Source organism: Leptosomus discolor, chromosome 11, assembly GCF_034619465.1.
Source record: "Leptosomus discolor isolate bLepDis1 chromosome 11, bLepDis1.hap2, whole genome shotgun sequence".
In the NCBI taxonomy this organism is placed as follows: Eukaryota; Metazoa; Chordata; class Aves; order Leptosomiformes; family Leptosomidae; genus Leptosomus; species Leptosomus discolor.
In genome coordinates, this window is record NC_141401.1 from 8,314,227 (window position 1) to 8,341,139 (window position 26,913).

Genomic DNA, 26,913 nt, shown 5'->3' on the forward strand with positions numbered 1-26,913 from the left:
CATCCATACAGCTGGACACTGTGTCCCAAGTATTCAGAAGACTGTTGTCTGAGCCTCATTTCTAAAAGATCTGTCTTGGATATCTTGTAAGGGGGTTGAAGGCCATCCATGGTTGCCCATAGATGTATTTACATTAAAATAGGAAGACAGAGAATGCACACAGAGCTGATAATTGTTCACATTATTCCAACTGCCTAATAGCAGAACAAAATTACTGGCAGAATGGAGTTCACTGCAAGCAAAACCAAAAAGCCTGAGGCACTCAGAGCCATTAAAGAGAAGGGAAGGTTTGGGCTTTGACCTGTGACGGTCATTTGCCTCCTTTGACTGCACCTCTAAGTTGAGCTGAATCAAACTGAAAGTAATCATGGACTCAATGGTATGTCTCTGTGGGCAGCAGGTTGCCAAAGGGAGAGAAGGCAGCAGTTCACATACCTTAAAAAAGCAGGATTTCTTTCACCAGTTCCTGATTAAAAAGGATGTGAGACACAGAGCTATACAGGGGAGCTGTGGGTGATGACAGCCTTTGGGGGTTTTCACCCTGTGAGTGATGACAGCCTTTGGGGGTTTTCATGGCTTTGGTTTAGAAAGTAAGGATTCAAGTTGTGGAAAGGATACTATTTAGATCAGGTTGTTTATGAGTGAACAATGTTGCTGAACTAACCGATAAATAAACAATGATTCTGGAGTAAAAGTCTGCAGGGCAAGAAACGACCATTCCTTCCTCTGATAAATGTAACTCTAGTAGTATTGCTTTTGTCTGCTATTTCTGAAAGTAGAACTGAGGTTTGTAGGTTAAAGAAAGGTTTGGAAGGAAATTGAGAGTCACAGAGTTGGGTTCTACATTCTTTGACATGACAGATCACACCAGATCAGGTGTCTGTCTTTGTGACAACCGTCACAAAGAAAATCAAGCTTAAGATGCCTCTTCTGTTCTTTTTCACCAATACTTGGTGTAAGGACCTTCCTGAGACCAGTTGTTCAAGGAGAAAATAGAAATATCTGAAGGAGGACAGGGAGGGAGGGAGTGAATACAGCTTACAACACAGCAGTCATGGTGAAATTGCCAGTAAACAAACAATTTGTTTAACTGCTTTTGGATAATAATAATTTTTTTATTATTATATTACATCGTGCCCATATGCACTTTTGGGCACCCCACATGTGTACATATAGATTCTCTCCTTTGCTGCGTATCTTTTAAAGCAACATGTCTAGCATGTTACTAGCATGTCTAGCATTCAGTCTCTGCTCCATCAGATACCCTTATCCTCCCAGCAGTGATTTCCATAAGGGCTTCATGGCTTACCTCCCTCGAGTAACAGAAATGTGGCGAGGGTCTCGTCTGAGGTATTTAACAGAGGGCTCAATAATTCTGGTAGAAGGAGGGGTGCTCATACGAAGCTGTAATGACTAGCTGTCACGGAGATGCATGGTGTCCTTTCAGCAACTGAACACAAACAGATGAGGGTGACAGTGGTATTCCTTCAGCCCCTTAATTAGAGCTATGTGATAGCACAGCCACAAATGGAGATGTTTTCCATCATCTCTGGTAAGGAGGGAGGTAGGGCAGAGAATCTGGTTTGCTTTTGCTAGCCCCAGGCGTCCTTTGCACTGTGATATGTGTTCACCTCCTCATTTTTATGGTTCTCCCTCTAGCTGTTTGCTGCTTCTTTTGTTTCTCCCGGCATTCCTTCCCCTTCCTTACAGCCTTCAGAATCTGAACAGGAACTAGTTTCCATTTTAAATAGCTGGAACCTCCTGCTTTTCCCTAACAGACTTCCCTAACACAATTGTTCAGAACTGCAGTAAACTTTAAAGACCACCTGTAAGGTTGTTATGTATAGGTAGCTCAGTGCTGCAAATAAAGGAAACTGAGACACGGCTAGAGTTAGTGAATACTCCTAAAAAGCTGAAAACAGAGCTCAAGAATTCTATTCTCAGCTCTGGACTCTTACCTGTAGGTATTGTGTAGGTAAGTGAGCTCTTTTGCTCCATGTCATGTACAACAATGCACAAGCATAAACGTGATACTGTAAACAGAGATCTGGGGATTTAGAAAATATACTCGTATCAAAGGTGCTCTACAGAAGGCAAGAAAGATAGCTTTACTTCTGGCCTGAATGTGAAGAAATTTCAAAAAGGGGGAAATAAATATGTACCTTTTTAAGTTCCTGTGAGAGGAAAAGTGACACCTACTTCCCTTCATTCATATCTCTGCCCCTCACAACCTTTTCCTCAGATCTAGTTTATCACAGCATCAGCTGCATCTGTCTTCCCACATAGAGCTTGGAAACAGAACCTCCTTTTAGCTGATTGCACTGGGGGAGCATGGGGGGAGTCTCAGACCTTTCACCCTACAACATCTCTGGGAAGTCCAAGGAAATGTAAAGTCTCTTGTGGTGAATTCAGGGGTTTTGGCAGGTAGACAGCAACAACAGGAGATGGAAACAGACAGCTGTGCAGGGGAGGAAATGGTGATATAAATACATGTTTAATTGCAGTTTAATTACAATTACTTACTAGGCAAAGTTTATTTAAATGCAGTGTAATTAGAGTGAGACCTTGATTTAATCACAGTCTTATCAAATATGGTTACTACTATTTTCCTTCGCTTCCTCCTCCTCCACCTCCACCTCCTTTTACATTCTGTCTCCTGAACTTGCCCAGGGAAATTAAAAGCCAAGGCTTGAAGTAAGCAGAATGTATCCATCTTGGAAACTCTTCAGTTTCCTGAAAATTCAATTGCCAGGTGGCTACCAGCCCAGATTTTTCTCCCTGGAATTTGCAAAACCCCCACTCTATCCTGGCAAGCCGTTATTCTTCTTTAGCAGCTAATGATAATGGATCCTCATTAGCTGGGAATGACTTATCATGAATATAATTCATCACTGATGGCAGACCTCATAACCCATCTGCTCACAATGAGTAAATTATATAGCCCAGTCAGATGAGATGGATTGTTCTTTCTGATCTACCTTTGGAGTGTCTCCACATCCTGTTCCAATCAGTACATACTTTGTCTTCACTGCATGGTCTAGATGAACATGAGGAGAGACATTTGGGCAAAACCTCTTGAGCAGATGACCCCTGATATCATCATTCACCCTTTTTTTCCTTCTACTGCCGTTTCTTCCTGCGCTCCTTGCCATGAGTCTGGGCATGGCAGTAGCTTACTTCTTTAGGAGACAAACACTAACATGAGACATCTCCTGTGGACCTATTGACATGTTCGTGGCTTGCTCCTGCATAAAAACTTTCCCCACTCTAATTATCATAGCACTGGGCTTTTTCATGGTTGTTGCATGTTTAAAACAATATTAAGCAGTCACAACCGGAATAGGAAAGGGGAATGATAGGTTATTCTTCTGTCTTCTCATCTGAGGGCTGCATTGTCTTCTCTCACCCTCTTCCCTAAGAGTTAGTCATCATGCAGCTGATAGCCACTCCTGAGAACACAGTTATTCCCATTCTTCACCATGAAGAAACTGAGGCACAGACTAGTAGTCATAACTAGTAGTCTACAGAGATGTGGCAGACTGTGATGGGAGGGGAAATATGCACAGCAGTTTGCCAAAAACACATGGCAAACTGGTGGCCAGGCTGGAATAAAAGTCTCTAAAAGAGCAGGGATTCAACTATTCCTTTTTGGTCTGCTACTTGAGCCACTCTTCCTATTGCCTGTGCATTGCTTTGAATTGAAACAAATTTGAGTATTTCCACTTGCCTCTGTGAAATACACATCACATATCTACATACTGATACTATCCCAAACGTTTGTTAGAGAAATTTTACAAACCTCTATGAAGACAGATAGGATAAATTCTGAGGTGTACCAGACATTTTGGTGCAGAGAAGTAGTGTCCAGTCCAAGACAGTGCCAGCCCTTGGCAGGCAATGCAAATTTCTACCACTGCCTCAGCTGACAGATACTACTGGGGCCCAAATATTTTTGCTTCCATTTAGGGATCTCTTGTCTCTGCTCTTGGACAATTCTGGAGAAAGTCTCCAGAGGTTCTTTACTCTCTGGGTGAAATCTGCTTCCTCTCTAAAGTCCATAAGCTGTTAGGAATTTTGCTGAATTCAGTGAAAATATAATTTACTCCTTCTCTGTCAATACTAGTTAATTCATGTTGCCTTACCTTGCATCTCCCTCAGTCTTAGTTCCAGCAGATCTAAACAAGGGAAAGAGTTAAATCTATCCATAAAACTGTGAAGCTGTTCATTAATTACTGCATATTTTTTCTTCCATTGAACCATACTGGCCCTGCATGAAGGAAAATTATGAACTGCTGGGGTCTTTGCTCAGGGAACCAAAACCAACGACATGGAAGTTTTCCCTCTCTCCTTTTCTGTCATACTGTGCTCTGCTTTCTTTCTGCCCTACCTCCTCCACCATCAGCCGCCCCCCCCCCCGCACCCTCCCCCCCACTTTCTTTCAGATGTTCCTGACATTTTAACAGACTCTCTGATCACTTCCAGGTGACCTGACCATCTCTTGTACTGTTCTTGTCACGATTCATCTGGACGAGAAAAAAGTAGGAAGAAAAAAAGCAAGAAGAGGTTTCAGTTTTTACTGTCCTTCCTTTCCTGGCCCCGTGAGTGTGTCCCTCTCCATCTCATTTGGACCGGTGCTCTTGGTGGGGAGTAGATCTCTCCCTATCATAGGCTTTCTAAGAGCTGAGGGTCACCAAGTCCTTCATAACCCTGTGAAATGTGTAAATGGGCTGTGAAACCTATTTAACCTGTTGTGCCGGGCCTTGCATTGCAGATTACAGTAAATCTCACAAAGCCAAATGGATTTTTCCCCCTGCTTTAATATTTATTTGGCAGTGAATTTTAATAGGAAGGGACTTTCACTTGTCATCCTTAGAATGCCAAGTGGGCAAAAGAAGGGAAGGAACAAACTTAGAGGAATGGCTGCAAAGCATTGGGGTAGAAAAGAGGAAAGATGGGAAGAGAAAAAGGGAATAGGAAAAGGGGAGGAGAACAGGGAGGCAATAGTCACTGCAGCATCTTTGTTTGAAGACGACTTTCATCATAACAGCAGCTTAGTGCAGCTCCCTGCCCTCGAAGTAGTGAACAGTTCACACACAGCAGGGAAGAAAACAAGCCTGGAAAGAGTCTTTGACCCAAAGGTACTCATACTCTTCCAGAGTTCATTTCTCACATCTAGCCTTTCTATCAAAACAAATCAATTAATAGGTGATTTGTGAGCCAAGTTTGGCAAAAAGGGAAAATATGGGTGTGGTCCAAAATTGCACTCTGGTGCTGTGTGTGACTGAAAGGGATAGAGAGTCACTATGGAGAGACAGATACCATTGACTAGATAAAGAGATGGTGTGGAGAGATACAGCAAGTGCTTCAGACAGATGACAAGCATTAGATGGAGTCGATATATAGTTAAAATTGAAGAGATGGATACTATGAGTACACACGGCAAGATACCTTGTACAGACATACTACGAATAGATGTTGCAGGAAGAGGGATATTGTTAGATAGACAGACACTGTCTGGGAAAAATGAGTAAGGCAACAAGTAATGCTGCAGCTAGGCACGTAAAGATTGATTCTGTTGATAAATAAATTCTATAAATAAATACTACAGAAAGATATTTCAGTAGCCTGCCATCTATGAATATTTGACACACATATCTAAGAAACTGCACAGTACCTCATCCAAAATAAACATAACCAAGCAGCTACTAGATATGTGTGCGATCATACTGTTTAAACATTTAAGAGGTGTTAGCAGCTGCAGCAAACCCAGCAATTTATCACCTGATTCGAAGCTCGTTTCACCCTGATGGACACATCATTGATGGCTTGGCAACAGCATGGCAGAAAAGGCCAGGCCAGCAGATAGACAATTAAGTGCTGAAGCAACATTGGATAGGTAAATGGGAAAATAAAGCGTTTGGATTTCAGAATTGGAAATAGGCCACAATCTGGGTACAAACTTTCCGTCTTGTATCCAGGCTTACCAAGCAGTGACATATTTCAAAATAATTTCCACCACTGTGTTGTACTGGCCCAGGCCTGACCTTATGGGCTTGTCTGTCCCATGCTGCTGTTACAACCCCACAGGCCGCTGTAGGGAGCTCCATTCCCAGCTCTACCTTATTGACCTCAGCCAGCAGTCGAAAGTCCTGCTACTGAGTGTCCTGGCAGCAGTGCAGAGCAACCTGTTCTCCTGTAACAGGCTTTGAGCAAGAGTCGTCATCTATGCAGATGCTTATTCCTGCTGAGGCTGTCAGGCTTATTCCTACACCCAGCAGATGCTGCCCAAATTGAGACTTTCCAGGGAGGCAGATCCTGTTGTGGTTCCTGTTGTCAGCAGTCCTGAGGACTGCTGGAGTACAGGGTGTTGGAGGAGTGAATGTATGTTCATACTCTACATCTTTCCACCCTCACCATGTCCCATCTCATCTCAGGCCTCTCCAGAGCCTTACAGAGGGCCCATTTCCTTGCTGTGGTCTAGACTGCAGTTTTCAGTATTGCCACTGAATGGACTTCTGTACCAGCTACTGGTTTGTTCACCTCTGTAACCGCCTTTCTACCCTGTGCTTTGACAGGATCTCTCCTTTTGTTGATTGCTCAGCCCCATGTCAGCGATGCTCATTTTGGGGCTATCAGTCTCTACTTAGCATATGTTATCACACTGCCCTTGAAGCGCACAAAGTTCATTCTCCAGGCACTGGTAGGCATCCTCCAGGCTACTTGCTAATGCTGCTTGTCCAGCACAGTCCGCCTGTGCTCTGAACCCTCTGTGAGTTTAAAATGACCTCAGAGTCATTCTGGTATATGCCAGAGTTGGTTTGCTCAGTTCGTTTCCTCTGTGACTCGAACATGCAGGTCCACAGCGATGGAAAGACAAGCACATAAACTTCTGCTCTTCTCCTGCAGCTCCTCCTCCCCACTACAGTTAATGCTTTAAAACAGTCCTAAACACAAACTCTTTGTTTTCTATTCTTGCTATCACAGGCATTATATTAAGGATATGTTTTATAAATCATTTGACCTAACACACTCTTATGAAGTCTCACAGAAACAACTCCACAAACTGTCTCTTAATTTGCTATGGATGCTGCCTTCAAGGCCCAAACACTAGTTTGTGGGGAGAAGAGGAGATTGTATGTATTTTTAATGGCTCCAAACACCAAATTAAATTTGAAGTTAGCATTCAACTCTATCATCAGTAATGATGCTTAATGTTATCATGAGAGAATCAAGTGCTTTACATGGTGGGTGTCAACTGAGTCTCATTCAGGAAGTTGTCCAAGGGCTCTTGGGTATAACACACTGAGAAAGTGATTAAAATCCTTCAGGTTAAGTGAGAATAGTATTTTTGGTTTTTCCCTCTCTGCTTCATTTAAATCTTTCCTAGCAGACAGTTTCTATCTCTAAGTATATATATTGTAATAATAATTGCTTGTTATCAGTGGATATTTTCCAGTACAGCAAAGATATCTAAATCCAAAGTCTCCAACAGAGGAAATTGATAGGTCTGATTTTAAGGAGTGTTAGGTTAATCTATCTCAAAGGAGGAGACCTTCTGTAAGAAGTGAGATGTTAGGCATTTCCTGACTATAGGGAGTAGCATGGGAGAAGGGTATGCCAAGCTTCTGAGGGGGCAGACCTTGAAAGCAGCAAGGGAATACACAGCTCAGGAAATTTTCTTCTTCCTTGATTGTCTCCCTGCAGACTTCTCTTGCATCAGAAATGTCTAGAACAGCACAAGAAGGTGGAAGGAAACATCTCTCTGAAGTTAGAGCTATTGGTTTGGGGTGACTGGCTTTGCTCCTCCGTCATCACAGATCTTTCGACATAATAATTTACCCATTTTGCTTAACGAATTCACCTTCAGCAGCTTAGGTTAATATGGCGCTAATTATGTGAGTGTATTTAATTCTGGGATCTGGGATTTTTTCTGCTAAAGTGATAGGAGGCAGTTACAGTAAATATGTGTTCATCAGAGGAAGGTAACCAGCAGGGTCTGTGCTGTTTTTCACTGAGACCTGTTGCTAGGAGCATGGATGAAAAAGGCTGCCTAAGGAATGCTCTGGATCCGTGTATACAGCCTCTCTGACCTTGCTCTGCCGCTTTCCAAGCCCCGTGCTTTCCCAAACTACCACTCTTCCAGGAGTGCCTGCAATCTGCACCATGCCTTGCCATAGTGCCCGTCTGTGCAGTAAGTGTGTAACGCTGCCGTGAAGAGTGCCACAGGCTCTCACTGCTGTTGCAATTGTCATCAAATGATTGTCATTGCACAGCAATCCTTACTCACTAGCAAACCGAGAAATACCCTGAGTATTAAGGATTAGGGCTCTAGGCCTTACACCTTTGCCAAGTTTTGACACAGGGCATATTTCTTATTTCTTTCATTCCTTAAAATTGTTGCACTGGCTGTTCACTGAATTTAGAATTCTTCACTTTCTGTTCTAAAAATGACAAGATTTAAAGCAGTGGTGTTCCCTGCCTCAGAAATGGCTGCAAAATTACTGGTGAATGATGCTGTTCAGGAGTTCAGCTGCTCAGCTGGGACATGCCAGTGCAGCCCCATGCACATCAGCAGACCTTTCCCTGATAAATCATCAGGCTGCTTCCCTTTTCAGAAAGCAGTATGGGGTGTTTCAGGCTACAAAGCTTGTATGTAAAGTAAACGCATTGTTATTTAAAAGTGATTCGTATTGCTGGGAAGCCCAGAAAGGTAAGCTGATTGGTGGGTAAGCAATGGAGTGTAATAGCCCTGAGAAAACTACCGTGTAATAACAGCTTTGATTCCTTGCAGGATAAAATTGTATAATGTTTCCATCCTCCCCATACCTTTCATGTGTACAGCATTTCATACACACTAAGTGTATTACTTTGTCGTCTGGACTGATAGCTGTTCTGATCCTCCTGGGCTTTGCTAGTCTGATTGTGAGAAGTATGAACTTTTCAAACAAAGTTTTAGGCTTAAGGTAACATCTAAATTATAGATTTCTGAAATCACCTTGGCAGTGTTTCTTGATAGGCTGCTTTTTGAGCTGAGCTGATAACCCATCTTGCTCAGAGATGCTTTTTTTCTCCTTGATACTGAATTGCCTGTATCATGCACCATTAAATCTGACACAGTTTATCTGCAGGTTGGCTGTGCAGAAAAGAAGAAAGTCCATTGTAAGCCTGGCAAACTCAGGGTAAAGTCAGAGGCAGTCTGACTTAGCTGCACCTGCTCCACCATCCTATTATATCCACCGTTCTGAGAGCCTGGATTCTTCAGCAGCATACAATGTTTTTTTAAGGGGTTGTGTGTTACCGACACTACAAATGTTATTGCAGGGTTACCTATGTAAAGCTGGTGCAGCAAAAGGTCTGTAGAGAAAATGATGCCATCATGATTTGATGGAGAAGAAGGAAGAAGAAGAGAGATTCTATCATAGTGCACAGCAGTCAAGAACCCTGTATGCGTTCATGAATATAACCTTCCTAAATGCAACCCTTCTGTAAAGAGTGCTTGTATATTCTTGCGCTTGGATTTGTGCTGTTTGTACTGGCAAATACAATTTTTGTGGGCTTTTTCAATGCCTCAGGGGACAATTCACGAGCCAGAACAACTCACGATCTGGGCTTTTCCTGGTGTTTCGGTTCCTGGAAGACAGAATCCACCATGAGGAGAGCAGATGTCACTTTATTTTGGTGCAATAATCAGCTTCCTGAAGCAAAGAGACAAAATGAGGAGCTAGAAAAACATGAATACAAAGGTAAATGCCAGGAAATACAAGATTTCCTGACTAATGAAGTTTTCAGGTCCAGTGGAACCAGCATGCACAAGTCCTCAGCCTTTGTTTCCTCAAGCTGGATGGTTGGCTTTTTCTGCTAGGCAGGCTAGATGGACAGCTTAAAATCAAAGGCCAGACTGGGTACAGAAAATCTGGCAGTTCACGACAGCTTCTTTCCCATCTGGGTAGTCTCGCCTTCACTTTTATGACTTCAGTTGTTTTCAGTACTGCTACAATTACAACATTTCTCTTTGAAATATGACGTGGCAGCTAATCCTTGGTACTACCGAGCACCTCTCTCTCCTCCTGATGTCAGCAGGAGTCCTCATCGTTCCTCCAGCTAAACTCTTCCTTCCTGTCTGGCAGAATCATGAACACTCACTTCTTTCCCTAATGGATCTAGAAACTTGCTACTTTCTTTACTGAAGTCTTGGTTTGCTGAGAGGAGGTTTTGGACCAGACCCACCGAGGTTATTAAGCACCTATTTTCTTACTCCTTCATTAGAGAGAAAGGCACTTACATAGAAGAGGAAATTAAACAGTTTTGCACCTCATTCAGACTAGGCAGCTGATGGAGGGCTTCAGACATACCCTGGCTCTGCCACCATGCCAGCTTGGCAGCCAGGTAGAGAGATGGAGCCTTCTGCATCGATGTCATTGGGGATTTGGGGCAAAGAGAGAAAAGGAGTTTGCTCAAAGTGACTGCAAGCCCACTGAGTGAAAGACACGGATCTTTCAAACCCACGTGTTTTAACCTCATGATTCAATTTTCCCTTGGTGCACAGTCTGACATATCTTTTCAGTCACTTACTCTGCACACAAGAACTGACCTTTTATCATTTTTGGTTGTAAATCAGAGAGTGATGTTAAATGCTCATGGTGGTTCTCTGTGAAGTGACTGTTTGACTGCTCTGCAAGCTGTGCTCTAATTTGCCCCATCCATGCAAATACATGTCTTATTTTGATTAAATGAATACTTTTCTCAGTTTATGTTGCTGCAGCTTTCACTCAGAATATCCTTGCTTCTGCGATGTGTTAGTATTCTTTTAAGAATTTTAGTGGGAATTTATATATGCATATATAAATATACACACACGTATTCACATACAGAAAAAGTAAGAAAAACTTTCAGGTAAAACACATAGAACATTTTGACAGGAATTTGAAAATTTATTTTTATAAAATATTCAGGAAATACTCATGTTAACAGTGATGTTAAAAATTATTCCCTGCTGGGAATTGATTGATGCAACAAGCTACAAATGCATTCATTTGAAAACAGCATCTCACCATTATACAGGTGAAACATTATTAAATACCTACAACAGGAATACAGGAAAGTATTAGGAGATCTATTGTACAATGGACAGCAATGGCAATTTTTATATGTGCTTTACTATGTTCTTTTTGCAAGGTGATGCCATCCCCTTAGATCAGAGCAAATGGTTGTTGTTTTTCCTCTTTCCTCTGTTTATTGGGAGTCATATGTTCCTGGCTGGTAGGCCCTTCTGGCACAAAGAATTCCTTTAAACCCTGTTTGAGTTCTGAAGTAGGATGAAGGTGATGTTTCATGTTTGTGTCGATCCTAAATGCCTATTGTTTTTCTTGTGTGCTAAACCACTGAAATTCATCCCTGCAATTCCTGACAGAAAAATTTTAGGAGGCAGGGAGAGCATAATGAAATATTTGCTATTCTTCATGGAACATCTGGCAGGGCTTTGGCAAGATCAAGGAATTAGCAAGAGTTGCCGCTTATATGCTGTAGCTGACATTTTTTTGTTGTCCTTAATGGAGTCCAAAGCATATGCAGATCAGCTGCATAATGAGTGAGGTTAAGCAAGGTTTTGGATTTGGTTCCATATGGTGTTAAAAACATAATTGATGGGAATGTTTTGAAATATATTGAACATGAGTGTTCAGATTTGGTTTATCTGAATCTCATTATGTCTGAGAAAAGATTTAGGATAAGGGCAGAGGCTGAAGTTTTAACCTGGATCTATTATCAGTTAACTATGATCACACATACTTCATCAGATGTTTCTGCTATAAACTCCACTTCAATTTGCTTTAAAGGCAAGATAGATTTCTTTGACCTTGCCTTCTCTGCCATTTATTCTTAGGGCTACACACACACAGAGTATCTCTCTCTCTTTCCTGGTTATAATATCAACTAAACACACTTGTTCTCAGCAGGAAAGGATGAGAGAACAAAACATATATATTAGTCACAGAACTTTTTACACTACAGGAAGTTTCTCAGATTAGTTGTGATGAACATCCCTAGAATGAGATGCATAACTTTTAAGGGGATTAATTTAAAGAAATCTGTGATAATGTAGGACCTTGTAGAGATGAAGTTACTTTGAGAGATGGCCATGTTGACTAATGTCCGTCAGCTGGAACCTCAGACTTCAGTGCTTTGCCATCGAGTTGGTCTTAAATTAATTGTTTTCAGTATGCTCCGGAAACTGTTTTCTGTAGCCCTTAAGCTGAGATATGCCTGAAGGCTTTCCTTAAAAGCAGAATTCAGTGGTAAACCAGCTGTTGAACCCCACACAGTGCCATACCCTCTCCCCTCTCTGGACACTCCTGAACCAGAATCATTCTTTTTACCAGAGATCGATACTTTTAGTCCCAGTCATTGTTTACCCACTTGAAGACACATGATTGTGAAAGATAAAAGAGCTATGCAAAAGACTTTCTAAAACAGTCCTTTCTTTAAAAGGTGCAAGAACAAATCAGGTTCATGTGAAATAGGAGTATGTCCATATTTCCTTACTGAGAATCCAAGATCTTAACTTTTGCCGCAGACTCTTGCTTTTAGCTTCTAGTTTAAGCTCTCAAATAGATTTATGTTTTAGACAACCATTTCTGCCTGCCTGTTGACCATCCTAATATATCTCAAGTCCTACCCAGATGGTCTAAGTCCCCCTTCAGGTGACCTGCTGATTTGTCAACACTCATCTAAAGACTAGAATCAAAGAACTGGTTTGCCCTGGTCAGTAGCCAGCTCTTCCCCTGAGGTTGCTTCCACTTGAATGCAGCAGCATCAAGGTTCAGTGGCCATCTACTGTTTCTCAGCTAGCTGTAGGAGTATGTCCTGAGACCTCCTATGTCTTGTAATGAAAACTGTGCTCTGAACACAGGGCAAACCATGTAATTGTGTGGATGTGTAGGTGTGTGGGTGTCTGAGTATATGTGTATATATGTGTATCTGTTATTTATCTATCTGTAAGGAAAGATAGATAAGGGATGATGTTCTACTTTGTGTGCTTGTACAGACATGTTTACATATACACACACATATACACATCTATCATAGGTAGATTCTCTGAAACATCAGAGTGGTTATCAGCTAAAAATAGATTTTCACAAAGAAAAGCTAGCAGCCAAGAAGTTTCTTTCTCTTCCAAGGGGTATAGTGATTGGAATGTAGTCATTTACAGCCGTTATTAGTTCAGTCAGGTAGTTAGATATCTATCTGTCACCTGGTATGCAAGAAAATACTTGCATGCATAGTTATCTGACCAAAAAAATACTCTGTACATAAGCCAGATATGTAACTAAAACACAGCCTAGACATGTCTTGGCCATCTTAAAACATTTTGCTTTCAAAATCCCAAATCTTTTAAGTCGCTCAGAGAGAACTAAGGGATATATACATGTGGAACTCGGATTTTTGAGTTATATAGAACCAATTACAAAACTTGGATGAAGTCAGTGGAATTATATCAAACAGCACCAAGGGAAACAAGAACCCAGGAGAACCTGCATGCCTTTATATTATTCATCCTCAGCAGTACAAATTTTCAGCATCTAAGCCAAAATATTTCCACATTTCTGTTACCCTTTACAGTGCCAACGTCTCAATTACTGGAAGCACCCAAAAGCAATTACAAGGATTCGAATAATCTTCCTGTATTACTGTGGCTGGACTGCTAAGTATCATCAATAACGTGATTATTGCTTGAAAAGAAATTGCTTGAGGTAGACACACTGTGAGAAATGTTCCCAAACACTTCCAAAATTGTATTTTCAGCAAATCTTACATTATTCAGTGTCCTATTGAGTTCCAGTAGTCTAAGTAAATATCTTTCCATACAGGGGAGACTTGACTCTTCGTATTTCCACAGGAAGCTTAAGCTGTGGAAAGCCAAAATGTTATCTGTTTTGGAAGCACTTCTTTTGATTCTTAAACTCAAACTAAATCCAAGCCACTGACAATGTTGCCTGGTGGATGGGTATTATCCCATCTATTTTATGTCACCCACCTTTTATTTCCTGTGTTTATCTCCCATTTGCAATGAATATAACAAGATCAGAATGGACCAGATTTTAAACCATTTACTCTTAGTTGCTTCATTTGAGCTGGCCGTAAATTTCTGTTCGGCATAAGACTGCAACATGTAGCCAAAGGTAGCAAAACATACCAATGCGGTGTCTCACAGGCACTTGCTGGACAAGAACCTCTAATTGATTTCAACAGCAAACATGGGTTGGGCTGCCTGCATGCTGGTCCAGAACTGATGCTGGGTGGTATTGTTCTCTTAAATAAACACCAAGTTTTAGTGTAATATGAATTTAAAACCCAAGATCAGGTCTATGCTTTCACAAGATACTCTAACACAGCCTCAGTCTCCCAGCAGTGCCTGAATATATCGTGGTTCTTACAAAGGTCTTCAACTTGCTTAAAATTTGTGTTCTAGGGCTTGAGTTCTGGTGTCCAGGAATTTGGCCCAAATCTCAAGAACACAGTGCTCTGCAGATATAAGCATCAGGTCTCAGGTTTTCTTCAGGGATGTCTCATGTTGCCAAGGAATTCACAGAGAAGTCGATGCTGGATGCCAGTTTTAGGTGAATGAACTGTTCATCACTTGTGCAGAGCGGCTGAACTTGTTTGGTGTGACTGAAATTTAGCAGGTTGCATAGTATGTCTGTGGAGATATAGCCAGAGTTTGCTGTGCTTATGCCCATGCTTAGGTTCATCTTTAACCAACTTGTCATCATAGGTAAGCAGAAACTTTAATTAGTACCCTGATTTAACTTTTCAGTGCTGATGGGGATGCAGCTGCTTTGTTCACGTCTGCCTTTCCAAGCAGCAGATTTATAGGGTCTTTAGTGTTTTATTCAAGCCAGGCACTGCACTATGTGAAAGAGTGCATCATCACAGACCAAAGTGAATATACGAATTCACAAATCTCACCTAAAGTACGCACAGGATGGTGCTTTCATGTGCTGAAATGTAAATATATTAACGAAAAAGAGACAAAACCTAAGAACTGTTGAAGGATGAGAGAAGAAAAACTAGTTATCTTTGGGATCTGCACCGACTCTTGTAGCTCCATTTCATGGCTGACTTGTATTTGTTCAAGTCAGTGGGTTTTGTTAATGCTTACAAGCCTACAGCTATATGAATGCTAAAGATGCAGTGTTAGCCCTGCACTGATATATAGATTGGTTCTCCATTAGGAAGAAATTAATGATTGTTTATAAGACCGAATCCACAGCCTTTGGCTTCCCACCAGCTTTTCCATCCTGCAAGACTAAAGATCAGCTCATGTGAATTTTATTAGTTAGCATTAGAAACATGCTTGGATTTGAACTGAGATATCTGGAATCCAGGAATGTCATGTAATGTCAAGCTAGTACCCTTCAAATGGGAGAAAAACGCCTGCTTGTCCTCTATACAAACTTGTCTTTCACAGAAAGATCAAAGCTGTACCAATGAGATGATGTAATTCAATTAAATGCTGTTCTTCATATTCATAGAAGGCTTCTCAGTTTCCCAGCCATGTGTAATGCAAGGCATGTACTCAGCGTCTCCTCTGCTCTTACAGCAGCCATCAGCCATCTTCTCATCAACAAAGAGAATGGGAACAGTCATTCCTGAGAAGAGTAAGAGAGTTTCTGTTAGATGCAAGTAAGATGCTGTCCAGGCCTAAATTGTTGCAAGCCTGAATGAACATTAGGGGACAGTATTGTCCAGGAGTCAGCCTGTTTCTTGCTTTCCATGCTCTCCCTTTATTTACAAGTTGTCTTCCTTTGTCTCTAAATGATAAAGCCCCACTTACTTCTTACTTATCTAACTGGTGCACCAAACATCTATTTTTAATCTAGCGAAATCAATTATAAATATTACAGCCTGCAATTACCCTGGGAACCCCTGAAAATCTAATTAGTACAAGCCTTAGCAATGAATTACACCTTTCTCTTGGCTATTTGCAGCAGGAAGAAAAAAAAAAAAACACCCTCAAAACAAGACCAAACATCTCTCAGCCATAGTAAACAGAATTCAAGGCAGTGTTTAATTATGTTCATATTGTTCGTGAAAGGATGGGCCATGGTGGGCTGAAAGCCAGGGCACCTGACATTGCCTTGGGCTTAGCACACACTTTCTCAGGAGATGTAAGATGCAAAAGTCCTTGGCAAAGAGTCTTTGGAAAGTGCAATCTCATGGGAGACTACAAATTTCGTATCATTAGTGTTTACTCTGTAGCAACAAAGGAGGCTAATGCAATAGCCATCCTGCATCAGTGTGTAGCTGATCCCCTCCCTTGGCAAGGCAGGGACTAAATAGAGGCTTGTCTGGCTTTTCTCAGGCAGGAGGGGAACCCAGGCTGCTGTCTGGGAAGCTCCTGAACTGCAGAGATGACATTAGAATGTCATTACAAGGTGTGCACCACACCTTGTAGCAAGTGGATCAAGACACAGAGGGCAGACTAAAGCCCTTCCTCATTGCCATCTTGTTGTTGTAGTGTATTTCTTAAATGTGTAATTACCTGAAAGCATCATAGTTATTTCATTTATGTCCTAAAATACTACTTCGTGAAGCTATTAAAGGCAGAATTGTACTCTGGGATAACTGCAAATGTGTCTGCTTAAGATTCATTTTAGATTCATCAGAAGACTTCAGAAACAGTGTTTCTGTAAGATACTCTTAATAAAACATATGGATTCCTCAAAAGCAAAACTGTGCAAGACCACACACCCTTTTAGATTCCGTGACGTTGGTGGAATTTTAATGCCAAAAAAAAGAAGGGCAAGGCAATCCCAATTCACTGCAGAGAGGGCAGTATAAAGTGCTGCAGAATACTTTACTTACCAGCATGTATATAACTGTTCATAGAATTAGTAAAACTTGGTTGGAAAAGAAGGAGATACTGTTTCTGCACAGGTGATAACTATGGTCGGGGAACTTGATGTGGGCTCCTATCCCTGCTTGAGTGGAGAAAAAGGACACCCTTCTTTCAGGTGAATGCTACAATTGCTGGGAACTTGGCCTGTTTAGGTTGGACATAAAACTTTCTGTTTTCTCTTCTCACAGGGAAATATCTGATATCTTGAAAATTTTCAAGAAAGCCATTTCCTGCTTTATTTAGTCTATGAACAGTATCAGAGACATACTTGACTCATTATACACTGCCACATCCCTGCCTTGGGCAGCTTCCAAAGGATTGGGACATACCATGGTGGAGAGAAGGTTTAAGGAAAGAAGAAAATAGGGTTACAGACAGGGTGGGGGATTATGTAGCTACTGGGGTGCTATTTTTCACTGCAAAGAGACGATGAAGACATGTCTGCTTGTTTGTTGATACACTCTTCACAGGGAGTCATTGGTATGTCCATGACCAGCAGCGATTCCCAGACTTAGCTTTTTCCTCTTTTTTTGTGTGAAACTTTTAACCACTCACTTCCAGTTTCTCTCGGGTAAGACTGCAGCAAATTTCACAAGAGTGAGACGAGCAATATGAAAAAAAAAGTAAATGCTCCATTTCCTTCTCTAACGCACTTGCAACTGCGAGGCCTGTCAAGTGAAGGTCAAGCAGCAACCCTGAACAATAGTCACAGATTCCCTAAGAGGGACAGTTGTCAGTGCCTGTTCTTTCCAGCAGAAAAAATAAAACATATTCTAGTTTGAGCCAGTCAGTAAAATATACAGAGAGCAAGTGACCTGCCACACAAGCAAAATCTGAGTGAAAAATCTCAAGAAATTACTTAGGAAATCTCTAATATTTCTCCATGCCCTGGAAGTGTACGCACAAGTGAAGGAGAATAATTTATGGAGGAGAAATCACCAATCACCCCCATGTACAGTATGTAGCTATAGTTTGTCAGCCAGAACTATAGACTGTCTTTTCTTACATGCAGTTCAGCAGGACAGCTGACTTGCAAGCTGTGACCTGACAGGTAGGCTGACTTAGAATGAGGTATTTGCAGGAAGCACCTGAAAGAAGTGTTTTCCAGTCATACCAGAAAGCTCCAGTAACACTGACAAGTAACAAGGGACTGGGCTCCCTTCTCCTCCTTCTCATGTTAAGTCAGCAAAAACCAGAATTATTTTACAGGATACCAAAGCTTGCTTCTTTCCAAAACTAAGTAAACATATAAACACACCCACATAGAAAAAGAGAACTAATTAAGATCAAGTCATATCTCAATAAATATGCAAATTAAAAATCAAAACAAGGAAATTCTATTTCTCACATCATAAAGTTGCAAATTGCTGTTGTGGCTCCCATCGGCTGGAATAGATGAGGGCTACGAGGCTGTAGGTTTTAAATTAGTAGATCAACCAACATGCGTACATGTTTTATTGTGATAGCTGGGGGACAGTCAGCTGTAGATATATTATCAGCCTTCCCTCCCCCTCTTCTGTACTGTGTTCACGTTCAGTGGTGTTCATAGACTATATTTGTCTTGGAGTTCTCTAATGTAATGTAGTTGGTTTTCCTCATTGTTTACCTTCGGTAAGACAACATCATTATTCGTTGGCAAATCTGTTTCATGTCCCCTGAGGTTTTCTTCTTTTTAGTTTTTTTAGGGGGAACTCTTCTGCAGCTTTTAAAAATCAGACTAAAATAATAAACAAACAAAAATACCAAGAACCTATCCCTAACAAAACAACCCCACAACTCTTTTTGGAAACAAAAGCAAGCCACACCCTCTGCAGTGGTGTGGAATAATCTAGATGTTGGCAGTTCTGCTCATTACACCGTTTCACCATCTGCATTCTTTCCTAAAGGAGCTGGTCTTTGCCATGTGGAGAAGCAGCATGTAACGACTTTGGCAGCTTCATTAGTGGGACTAGCTGTCTCCCCCCCGTGCTGTGTGCTGTCACCTCTCCCCTTTCAGAAGAACCTCTAACCTGCTGGTTTGAACTAGCCCATTTGTATTGCTTTGCTATGTGTTTTAAATCTTCCTACAGCAGAAAGCAAATTATTGGGATGGAAGATTCCATACAGTAGAGATGTATAGCTGGTTTGTGGAGTTTGGTAGCGTGATAAAGAGCCTTCCAACTTTTAAGTCACCAGTGTGACTACAGCCTGTGATGGCAGCGAGATGAAGTTGGTACCATGTATTTGCTCTTTGGTAGCTCACTATGTGATTTGTGGTGGTGGCATTGATCCAGTGGGTATCAGTTCAAATTGGAGAAACCACTACTAAGGTCAGTGCTAATCGGCTTGCTTGTTCACTGTCACAGCAAAGGAGAAAAGAGCAGAACAAACTAGGAAGAGTCTTTCCTGACCTCTAAACATGGTCTAGGCATATCCTCACTTGTGGGGAGCCTCTCCCTGCAGTATATCTGACCAAGTATTGAGTTGCCGTGGTCTTGATGTTTTGTGTACAGTGTACGTAGGCAAAAAGGGAGAGCTTTTGAAGTCCATTACAAAGGTTTTATGCATAAATACTTGCTTCCTAAAGACTGTCTTTAATGTAAGGAAATGGCAGTTTTGTGTGTTTTTCATTCTCTGTTTGTTGTCTTCCAGATTTCCCTTCTATAGTAAAGTGCTCTTGTACTAGCAGTCATTTTCCCCCTTTTGTCAGAAATCCAGTTCTAAAATAATTTCAGTTATCAAAAAAATTCAGAAGATCCTCTGTTATTGGGTTTCCCAGTTTTAAGTAATAATAGCAACTTTTAAAAAAAATTCTTATCCCGTTAATGCAAATGTTTGACCTTCAGTTCCTAGGTTGCAAACTGAATCATTCCATCTATAAAATATCAGTGAGTTGGGTGGCAGATATTCTCTGTCCCAATGGCATTGCAGCTCCTCCCAAACATACAAATGTGATATTGAAAGTAGGTATGCTTTGGTTCTTTTTGATTGCAAAGCTGTGAGAGCAGAGCTCATAAATGAAAAATCTCATTCCCCTGAGTTTAGTCAGCTTTGAACGTTATCATAGCTGCTTGGTATCATGGTAATTCATGCCATGTGTCTGTATGAAAAAAAAAAAGAAGAAATAGTACCCACTGGTCAGAATCAGTAGAGACCACTGCTTGTTGCTGTCTGTGCTGGTTTGTTTGTTTTGTTTCATGTCACATACTCAATTTCAGTATGAGTTCTTCCTGACCCAGATTTCTGAGCAGACTGAAGTGGAGCCAGAAACTGTAAAAGTGCATAATTATTCTGTTATTTATTTTTAAGCTCTACAGCTCTATTAAGCTTTCAGAGAATCCTTTATACCCAGTCTTTGAAGTAAACTAAGCCAGAGATCAGCCAGAGAAGGAGAAGTGGGTTGACATTGCTTGTTTCTGCTTGCAGTCTGTATACAGTTAAGATCCACAGTCTCAAAGCTAGGAAAATCTTACGCCTTTTTTGGAGCGTAGAAGAGAGAAAGGATCAATACATCCAAAAGCAATACTTTACACCTTTGGTATGTTCTGAAACCTCAGATGCTGGCACTGCTGTGAAACAGCTGAGAGCTGGAACATTATTCCGGTTACTGACATGTAAATGAGCAGACCACACATTAAAGCTGTGTATGCTCCATCTGCCAAGCCATTCATTCTTCCCAACTTGGGACAAATTAGAAACTCTGGCCCAGAGGTGGAAGATTATTATTCCTTTCCCAGTCCCCCAAAGCAATACATTCCCCTGCTTTGAGTCTGATTGAAAACATTGAGCTGGAGGTGAAAAACACGGTATCTGTCCCCTTGATTCATCCAGACTCTGACCCAGGCAGCATTGAAACCACAGGCTTCTTTCTGGTCTCAAAAATGTACCCAGCTGCCCTCCTGGGCTGAGGGCCAAATGGGAACTAGGCAGCTAGGTAGGAGAAAGACCCTATACCCCAGAGCCATCTAGTCTAGTGGTTACGCTAACGTAATACAATATATACTGAAAGTGGTCATGTAAAGAAAGCTTATGAACGTTCCTGTAAGCAAATGGCGGGAGGCTAAGGTGGCGTAACCTACCCTTCTGAGAGCCAGACAACGTAGCTGTGACATCCGTTTAGAGTCTCTCCTCAGCTATTCAGACTTGCCTCTGAATTTGGCCCTTCCTCAGGAACTGATGCTGTCAAAGCCATTTCACACTCCTTCCAAAACACAAACACTCCTGGTATTTCTGCCCTCCTTGGAGCCAGTGTGCTTGAAGACCCAAGAGCCTCCATTTTTTGTTTGTGCTGCCTCTTGTCAGCAGTGCTCCTCTTGTTAGCTGTGCTCTGAGCTTGCACAGAACAGGAGGAAAAGATGCCAAAGCACTTCAACCACCTGGATTAATTAGGTCTTACACTAAATGTGGAACTACAGTGAGGTGGATGATGATTAAACCAGCAACCTTGTGGAAACTGAATACCTCCTCCCTTCTATATTTCAGCTGCTATAACCTTGTAAGTGCCTCAAGGTGTTGACTGTATATAAAGCACTGTGTTTCTTTATAAGCACTAGCAATAATAGTGATAACAGCAATAATGCGTTTCTCCTGTGAGGTAGGTAAGTACCACCCTTCATTTTACAGATGGTGAAACAGACACAAAGACATACAGGATCCTGCATAGTGCCATCTCATGCCTTACTAGCAGAGCCAGGATTGAGCCCAGAAAACTCATTTCCATGTTACTTGCTCTTACCCCCAGAGAACCACCCTCCTTTGATGACGTCCAGTCTCTCTTGTGATTTTTCTACAGAAGCTGGAGCAACAGCAGCCTGGAGACTGATGATGAACCTCCTTGTGTGGAAGAAATCGATTACAATACTGACAGTTGCTCTGACGGAGAAGAGGGATTCTCAGACCTAGACCAAGAGATCCAGGAATGCCTCTCATGGGTGGAAGGAGAGACAGAAGATGAGGGAGCGACCACGGGACAGACATGCAGCTCCAAGGCTCTCAGGGGGCTCTACATTTCCAGCCAACCAGCAGCCAACAGTACAGCTCTCCCACTGCATTCGACAGCGCTTGGGGTGTACAGTGGGTTTGAGAGCAGCCCTGTGTGAACAAGGTTTTGACTTGCAGAGCAGTAAGCAAATTTGTTACTGCTCATGTTTGCCTGTTTGCCAGCTTCAGCATCCTTCCCAGATGTGTTGCTCCAGTTCTGAATAGAAAATTAACCATATGTTTGTGTAATTTGTATACATACATATATTGAGAATGACTCCTTACGCTTTGTACACAAGGCAGAGTGAGGGGCCACTGGCCCAGATGTTACTATGTGAGAACATCATCCATTCCGAAATGTAATCCCGTTTCACGGCTGTCTCTGGTATGTGGTTTGATACAGATTGACCTGAGGAATGGTATTCTGAGACCAAGGAATGAGAGATGATTCTCCTTTTCCTGGTTTAGGTTCTTATTATGGGAAGCAGCCTTTGCCTGGAAGAGTGACAGTTACTGATGCCTTTGGCCAGAGCTCTCCATCACCATTCATTTCTCTTCAGCTGTAGAGCATGTACCTGATTTCTGTCTGATCAGAATTTTTACACTGTGTTCAACAGGTTGGGTCAGGTTGAACATGATTCTAAGTTGGTTGTATCTCAGCAACAGTATGGGAAATCCAATGTGCCATGGTAAGGAAAGCACCAGTGATACAGAGCAGTCCTCTGGAAACCTGGGCTAAATTCACCTCTTTGCTGCACTGGAATGAACTGGTTCAGCATAATCTCAATTGAGTCGCTTCATGCTCAGACTGATGGGCCCGAGTGTAGAATTTGTTTCACAGATGCTGTGAAATTATATTTTTACTGTGAGACATCCTTTCAGCTAAGAGAGTACAGATACAACAGTTCATACTGGGCCACTAGAGCTACTCTTTAAAGCTGTTGTGAGTGAGAGCTATTTGGGGCATTTTAAGGAGGAAAACATGTTCTCTTGAGGCAGCCAGGGGTCCCCCAATGTTCTGTCAATAGATTAGTGATGGTGGCAATACCCAAGAGTGAATTTAGCCCAAGCATCTGTCCAGTGACTGATTATTCTTTGTTAGTTTTATTATGATACCACTAAGGACCTAGTTCATGGAACAGGACACCATTTTGCCAGACAGTAATATAGTAGAAAACATTACCGGTAGGTTATATACAGGACATGTTCTATCAGTGACTCCCATAAGGGAGTCAGAACAGCTTCTCCTTTGATCTTCAAATGAAAAAAAGTATATCAGATATCTCCTAAAATTGTCTGCAAACACAGACCCTGATTCCTGAGAATCCAACACAGACTGAGAACCCACATGTGTGCCTGACATCTCCAGCTCATGAAGCCCACATCACGTCATCTCACACCTCCTATGGCCTGAACTTCTTGTGTGTCTTAGACTCTGCTGCTGCAAATGGAGAATTGCCTTGAACCCAAATGGAACCAACTGCACAACGCAAGAGGCTCCCAACTCTGTCACTACTTAACGAGGCGAGTGTGTTGTAGCATTACAGACTATAAGGCCTTAATTACCAGTTATTATTATTATTAACATTGATGCATGACTAAAAGCACCATGTCATCCTTTCATCTTTATGCTGTTTGTGAAGAGAATTCCTGGTGCAGAATGAGGTTTTCTCTGAGGCATTTCTGAACACTTTTCTCGGACTACCTAGACATATTTTCCAGCAGGAGCTTGCTCTTTGGAGAAACAGCTCCCCTCTGTCCTGCTGTGTTTTCAGTATCCAGGTGTTTTAAAGTCTTTACCTGCATATAAGAGTTCTCTGTGTCTCTAGCTCTGTCTTTATGACTCTGCTCAAAAGACAGGCAGCTTGGATCCTTAGAAGCTGAGCTTCTTAGACCGAACTAATTCATTAGGTATGGTGTGTGTCTCTGTACAGATGTCCTGTTCTGCTTGCTTTAGTGTGCAGCTTGTTGCACATAATACTGAATTTTCATAAAAGGTTGGCTCACAGGAATGGGCACAAAAAAGGTAAAACAGGTGTTCGCATTATAATAGTTTGTATAACGTTGCTTCAAAGCTTATTAGTAAAAAAACGTATACGTGCATAGGTAACTTCAAAATCCAACATTCGTGTGCGTGGCAAAAAGCTCACATTGTGCTAGGTCCAGACTGCAACATACACAAGCCATGCTGTAAGATCTTCAGCATTCAGCACATCCTTAGGGCATGGCAAAAAATACCATTGTTCATACATGTGTCTAGATGTGCGTGTGTCCACCCAGAGCAGCTTTTCTCTCCCACACCACGTTCTGTACCGATGCCCTGCCACAACAATAACCGAACAATGCTTACTGAGGCTTGACAACAGTACACCTCATCGCAAAGGAAGAAAAAATAATCTTCTTAAATCAGATTTTTCTTAATGAGACACCACTATTTTGGATATAAATACTGTAGGCCAGTCTCAACCTTCTAGCTGTTTCATTCTGAGTTTCTTAAGGTAGGGAGAATTCAGTTCAGTGGGAAAACTCTGCCCTAGTTGTGATTCATTGAATTAATAAACTGCAGGAGAGTTGTCCTAACGCAGCAAAAGTGGAGATGTAGCTTCCATGCATGCTTGGAGCCAAATGTATATGAGCAGTACCACTGTTAGGTAGATCCCTGTGCTAGGAGCTGCAGGAGGTAGAGGGATGGCAAAGGCCCTTAGGGTGTTTTCATTGTCTGGGATCCAAGTGCAGCAGCCAAGCCAGGAGCAAAGTGTCCATGCGCATCAACCACACCTGCATAAACGCTGCTGTGCAATACGAAAAGCCTGATCAAGTCTTCTCCCTGGCACCTTCTAACGTTTGTGTTTGTGTCAGCAAGCATGAGGATGCTGCAGAAAGCAATGGCCAGGCGAATCCCTGAGCCCAAGGGTGTTCAACCTGCTGCTGAGAAGGTGGGAGCGGAAGAAGCACAGCGAGCAGGTTGGGTGACCAACCAGTCGGGAATGGCATCTGGAAACCTCCAGCAGAAAGAGTTTTGTGGGCTACTTCTTTTCTTCCAGGAACTTCAACAGGGAGCAGACGCTCTTCTTCTTTTAACAGACCTCTAGAGGTCAGGAGAGGGCCTCCAGTGTGCACTGCTCTCCCCATGCCATTAAAATTCTCCCTGAGTCATGGTAATTAAGCAGAACTAGGCTCTGCACAGAGGAACGGAAGTGCATTGACTTTAATAAAACAGAGTGTAAAACAACTTTAGATTAACTCCAGCCTTGTTTATTCTTGCACACTTGTAATTCTGGTTTGGTATTTCCCCAGTGAATGGAGCCGTTGTCCCCTGCGCTGAAGAACGTCACCTCACTTCAGCCTGCTAAGTGCTGAGCAGTGAGGCCAGTGCCTTTTCTTGCTGTCGCTAGCTAATCCCAAAGAATTTGGAAACAGCCGATGGAGAAAGGGAGGGAGGAGAGGGAAGTTGCCCTGCTCCCCACAGTTGCCATTCCTCAAGAGTCAGCAAGGCTGTCAGGTTGAGACTCAAGCCAGATATTTCCATAATGGCCAGAAGAGACCGTGTCCTAGAGGCACTCACATCATCCCCACAGCTAAAGCAGTTTTGGGCTCCTGCCAGGCACATTAACTTTTTTTACTGATGCCTTTTGTCTCACTGACTCTCTTAGCGGCTGTGAATAGCTCCGCTCTCCTTCCTCCCCCCGCCATGGTTTACATGACATGGGTAGAAGATGCAGCGCTGAGCAGCGCTCACACTGCACTCTCTGTCTCAGCCTCTTGCCAGCGCTCAGGCCCGCCTGGCCACAATAGCCCTTTCCTATCAGAGACGATCCTAAGGATGCCTCGCCAGTGTCTAGTGAAATACATGTGTGTGCAAACCTCTGGGCTAAAAATAAATAATTAAACAATAAAAATAAAAAGAATCAAGTCAGCAAACTAAAGGAAGAACAAAATCTAATTAGTTTTATCTGCTCTTTGTTATGAGGCTGTCAGAGTGCTCTATCCCCTGGTTTTACAGCACTCTGGAAAATAACAGTGATAATAATAACAAACAACCATGCACTGGGTTGTTTTTGAAGCAAGCAGGAAGCAGATTAGGGAGGGGAAAAAACAGCAGCCCCTCTCCTCTGCTGCTTTTCTCCTCCTGCCGAAAAGCAGAGATGCAGGTGATTGCACTCTCTCCTGTCTTATCTGTCTTTGGGTGAGATCCACTGCCACTGTCCATCACTTAAGAGACACAAAATATGAGTGGGCGACTGTTTGGCAGCTGATTTGGGATACTCAGATTGTATTTCTTGCTGTGCCACTGGTCTCTTATGTGCTTTTGACCAAGTTGTTCGTCTTCAGCTCCCAGCCTGTGTTCTGATGCAACGTATGAACAAGGCTTTGATTCTTTGTGGCAAATACAGTGAGGTGTGAGGGAAAGTAGGTGTGTGTTTTGGGGGGAAGGAGGGGAAGAAATAGGGGTGTAAAACTACTCAGGTGTTTGCCCTATACTGATTCCAGCTGTTGCCAGTTGAGAAGGCAGCTGGAATTATCCAGTGCAGGAGGTCAGTGGTAGTTGCCATCACTACTTTCCACTTCAGTGAGGTAGGATGATGGTTCATCAGGCTGTTCCTCTTTAATCTGTGCTGGATAGTTTTAAAACTCTCTCACTGCAGGTTGTTATCAGCCTATCCTGTCCCATGGCCTAGTGCTCACAGCCTGGAAATTTTTACACGTGTTTTAGAGAGAGCAGGATTTAACCCTGTGTTTGAAAACTTGTATGGTTTTCCAAGCAGAGGGCTGGACACAAGGTTCCAGCCAGAGATAATATGCAAAAGCTTGGAGAACTAAAAACTCTGTTCACGTAATTGCATTGGGAAAAGGTGAAGGAAAAGACTAAAGAAAGAAGAAATAAATCAGAGGAGAGGAAGGAGGGGACTCAGTGCAGGGAGAGGGATGAAGAGAGCAGACAGGAATAGGAGTAGGGGGCACTTGGGGGAGACACAGGCAGAGAAATGGGAGAATTGTTCCCATTTGTGCATCCTCTTCCGTCCCCAGATAATGTGTCAGTATTAGCGCTACCAAGA

The 26,913-nt window shown here is 42.3% G+C and overlaps 1 protein-coding gene across 1 annotated transcript in view; it reads left to right on the forward strand.

Annotated features, from left to right (window-relative positions):
* The window catches only part of AGBL1 (AGBL carboxypeptidase 1), a 272,595-nt gene extending 250,620 nt beyond the window's left edge, over positions 1-21,975 (forward strand). Inside the window, exon 23 of the mRNA XM_086471611.1 lies at positions 21,669-21,975. Coding sequence (XP_086327737.1) covers positions 21,669-21,975 — 307 coding nt within the window. The remainder of the gene's footprint in view (positions 1-21,668) is intronic.
* Positions 21,976-26,913: the final 4,938 nt, after the last annotated feature.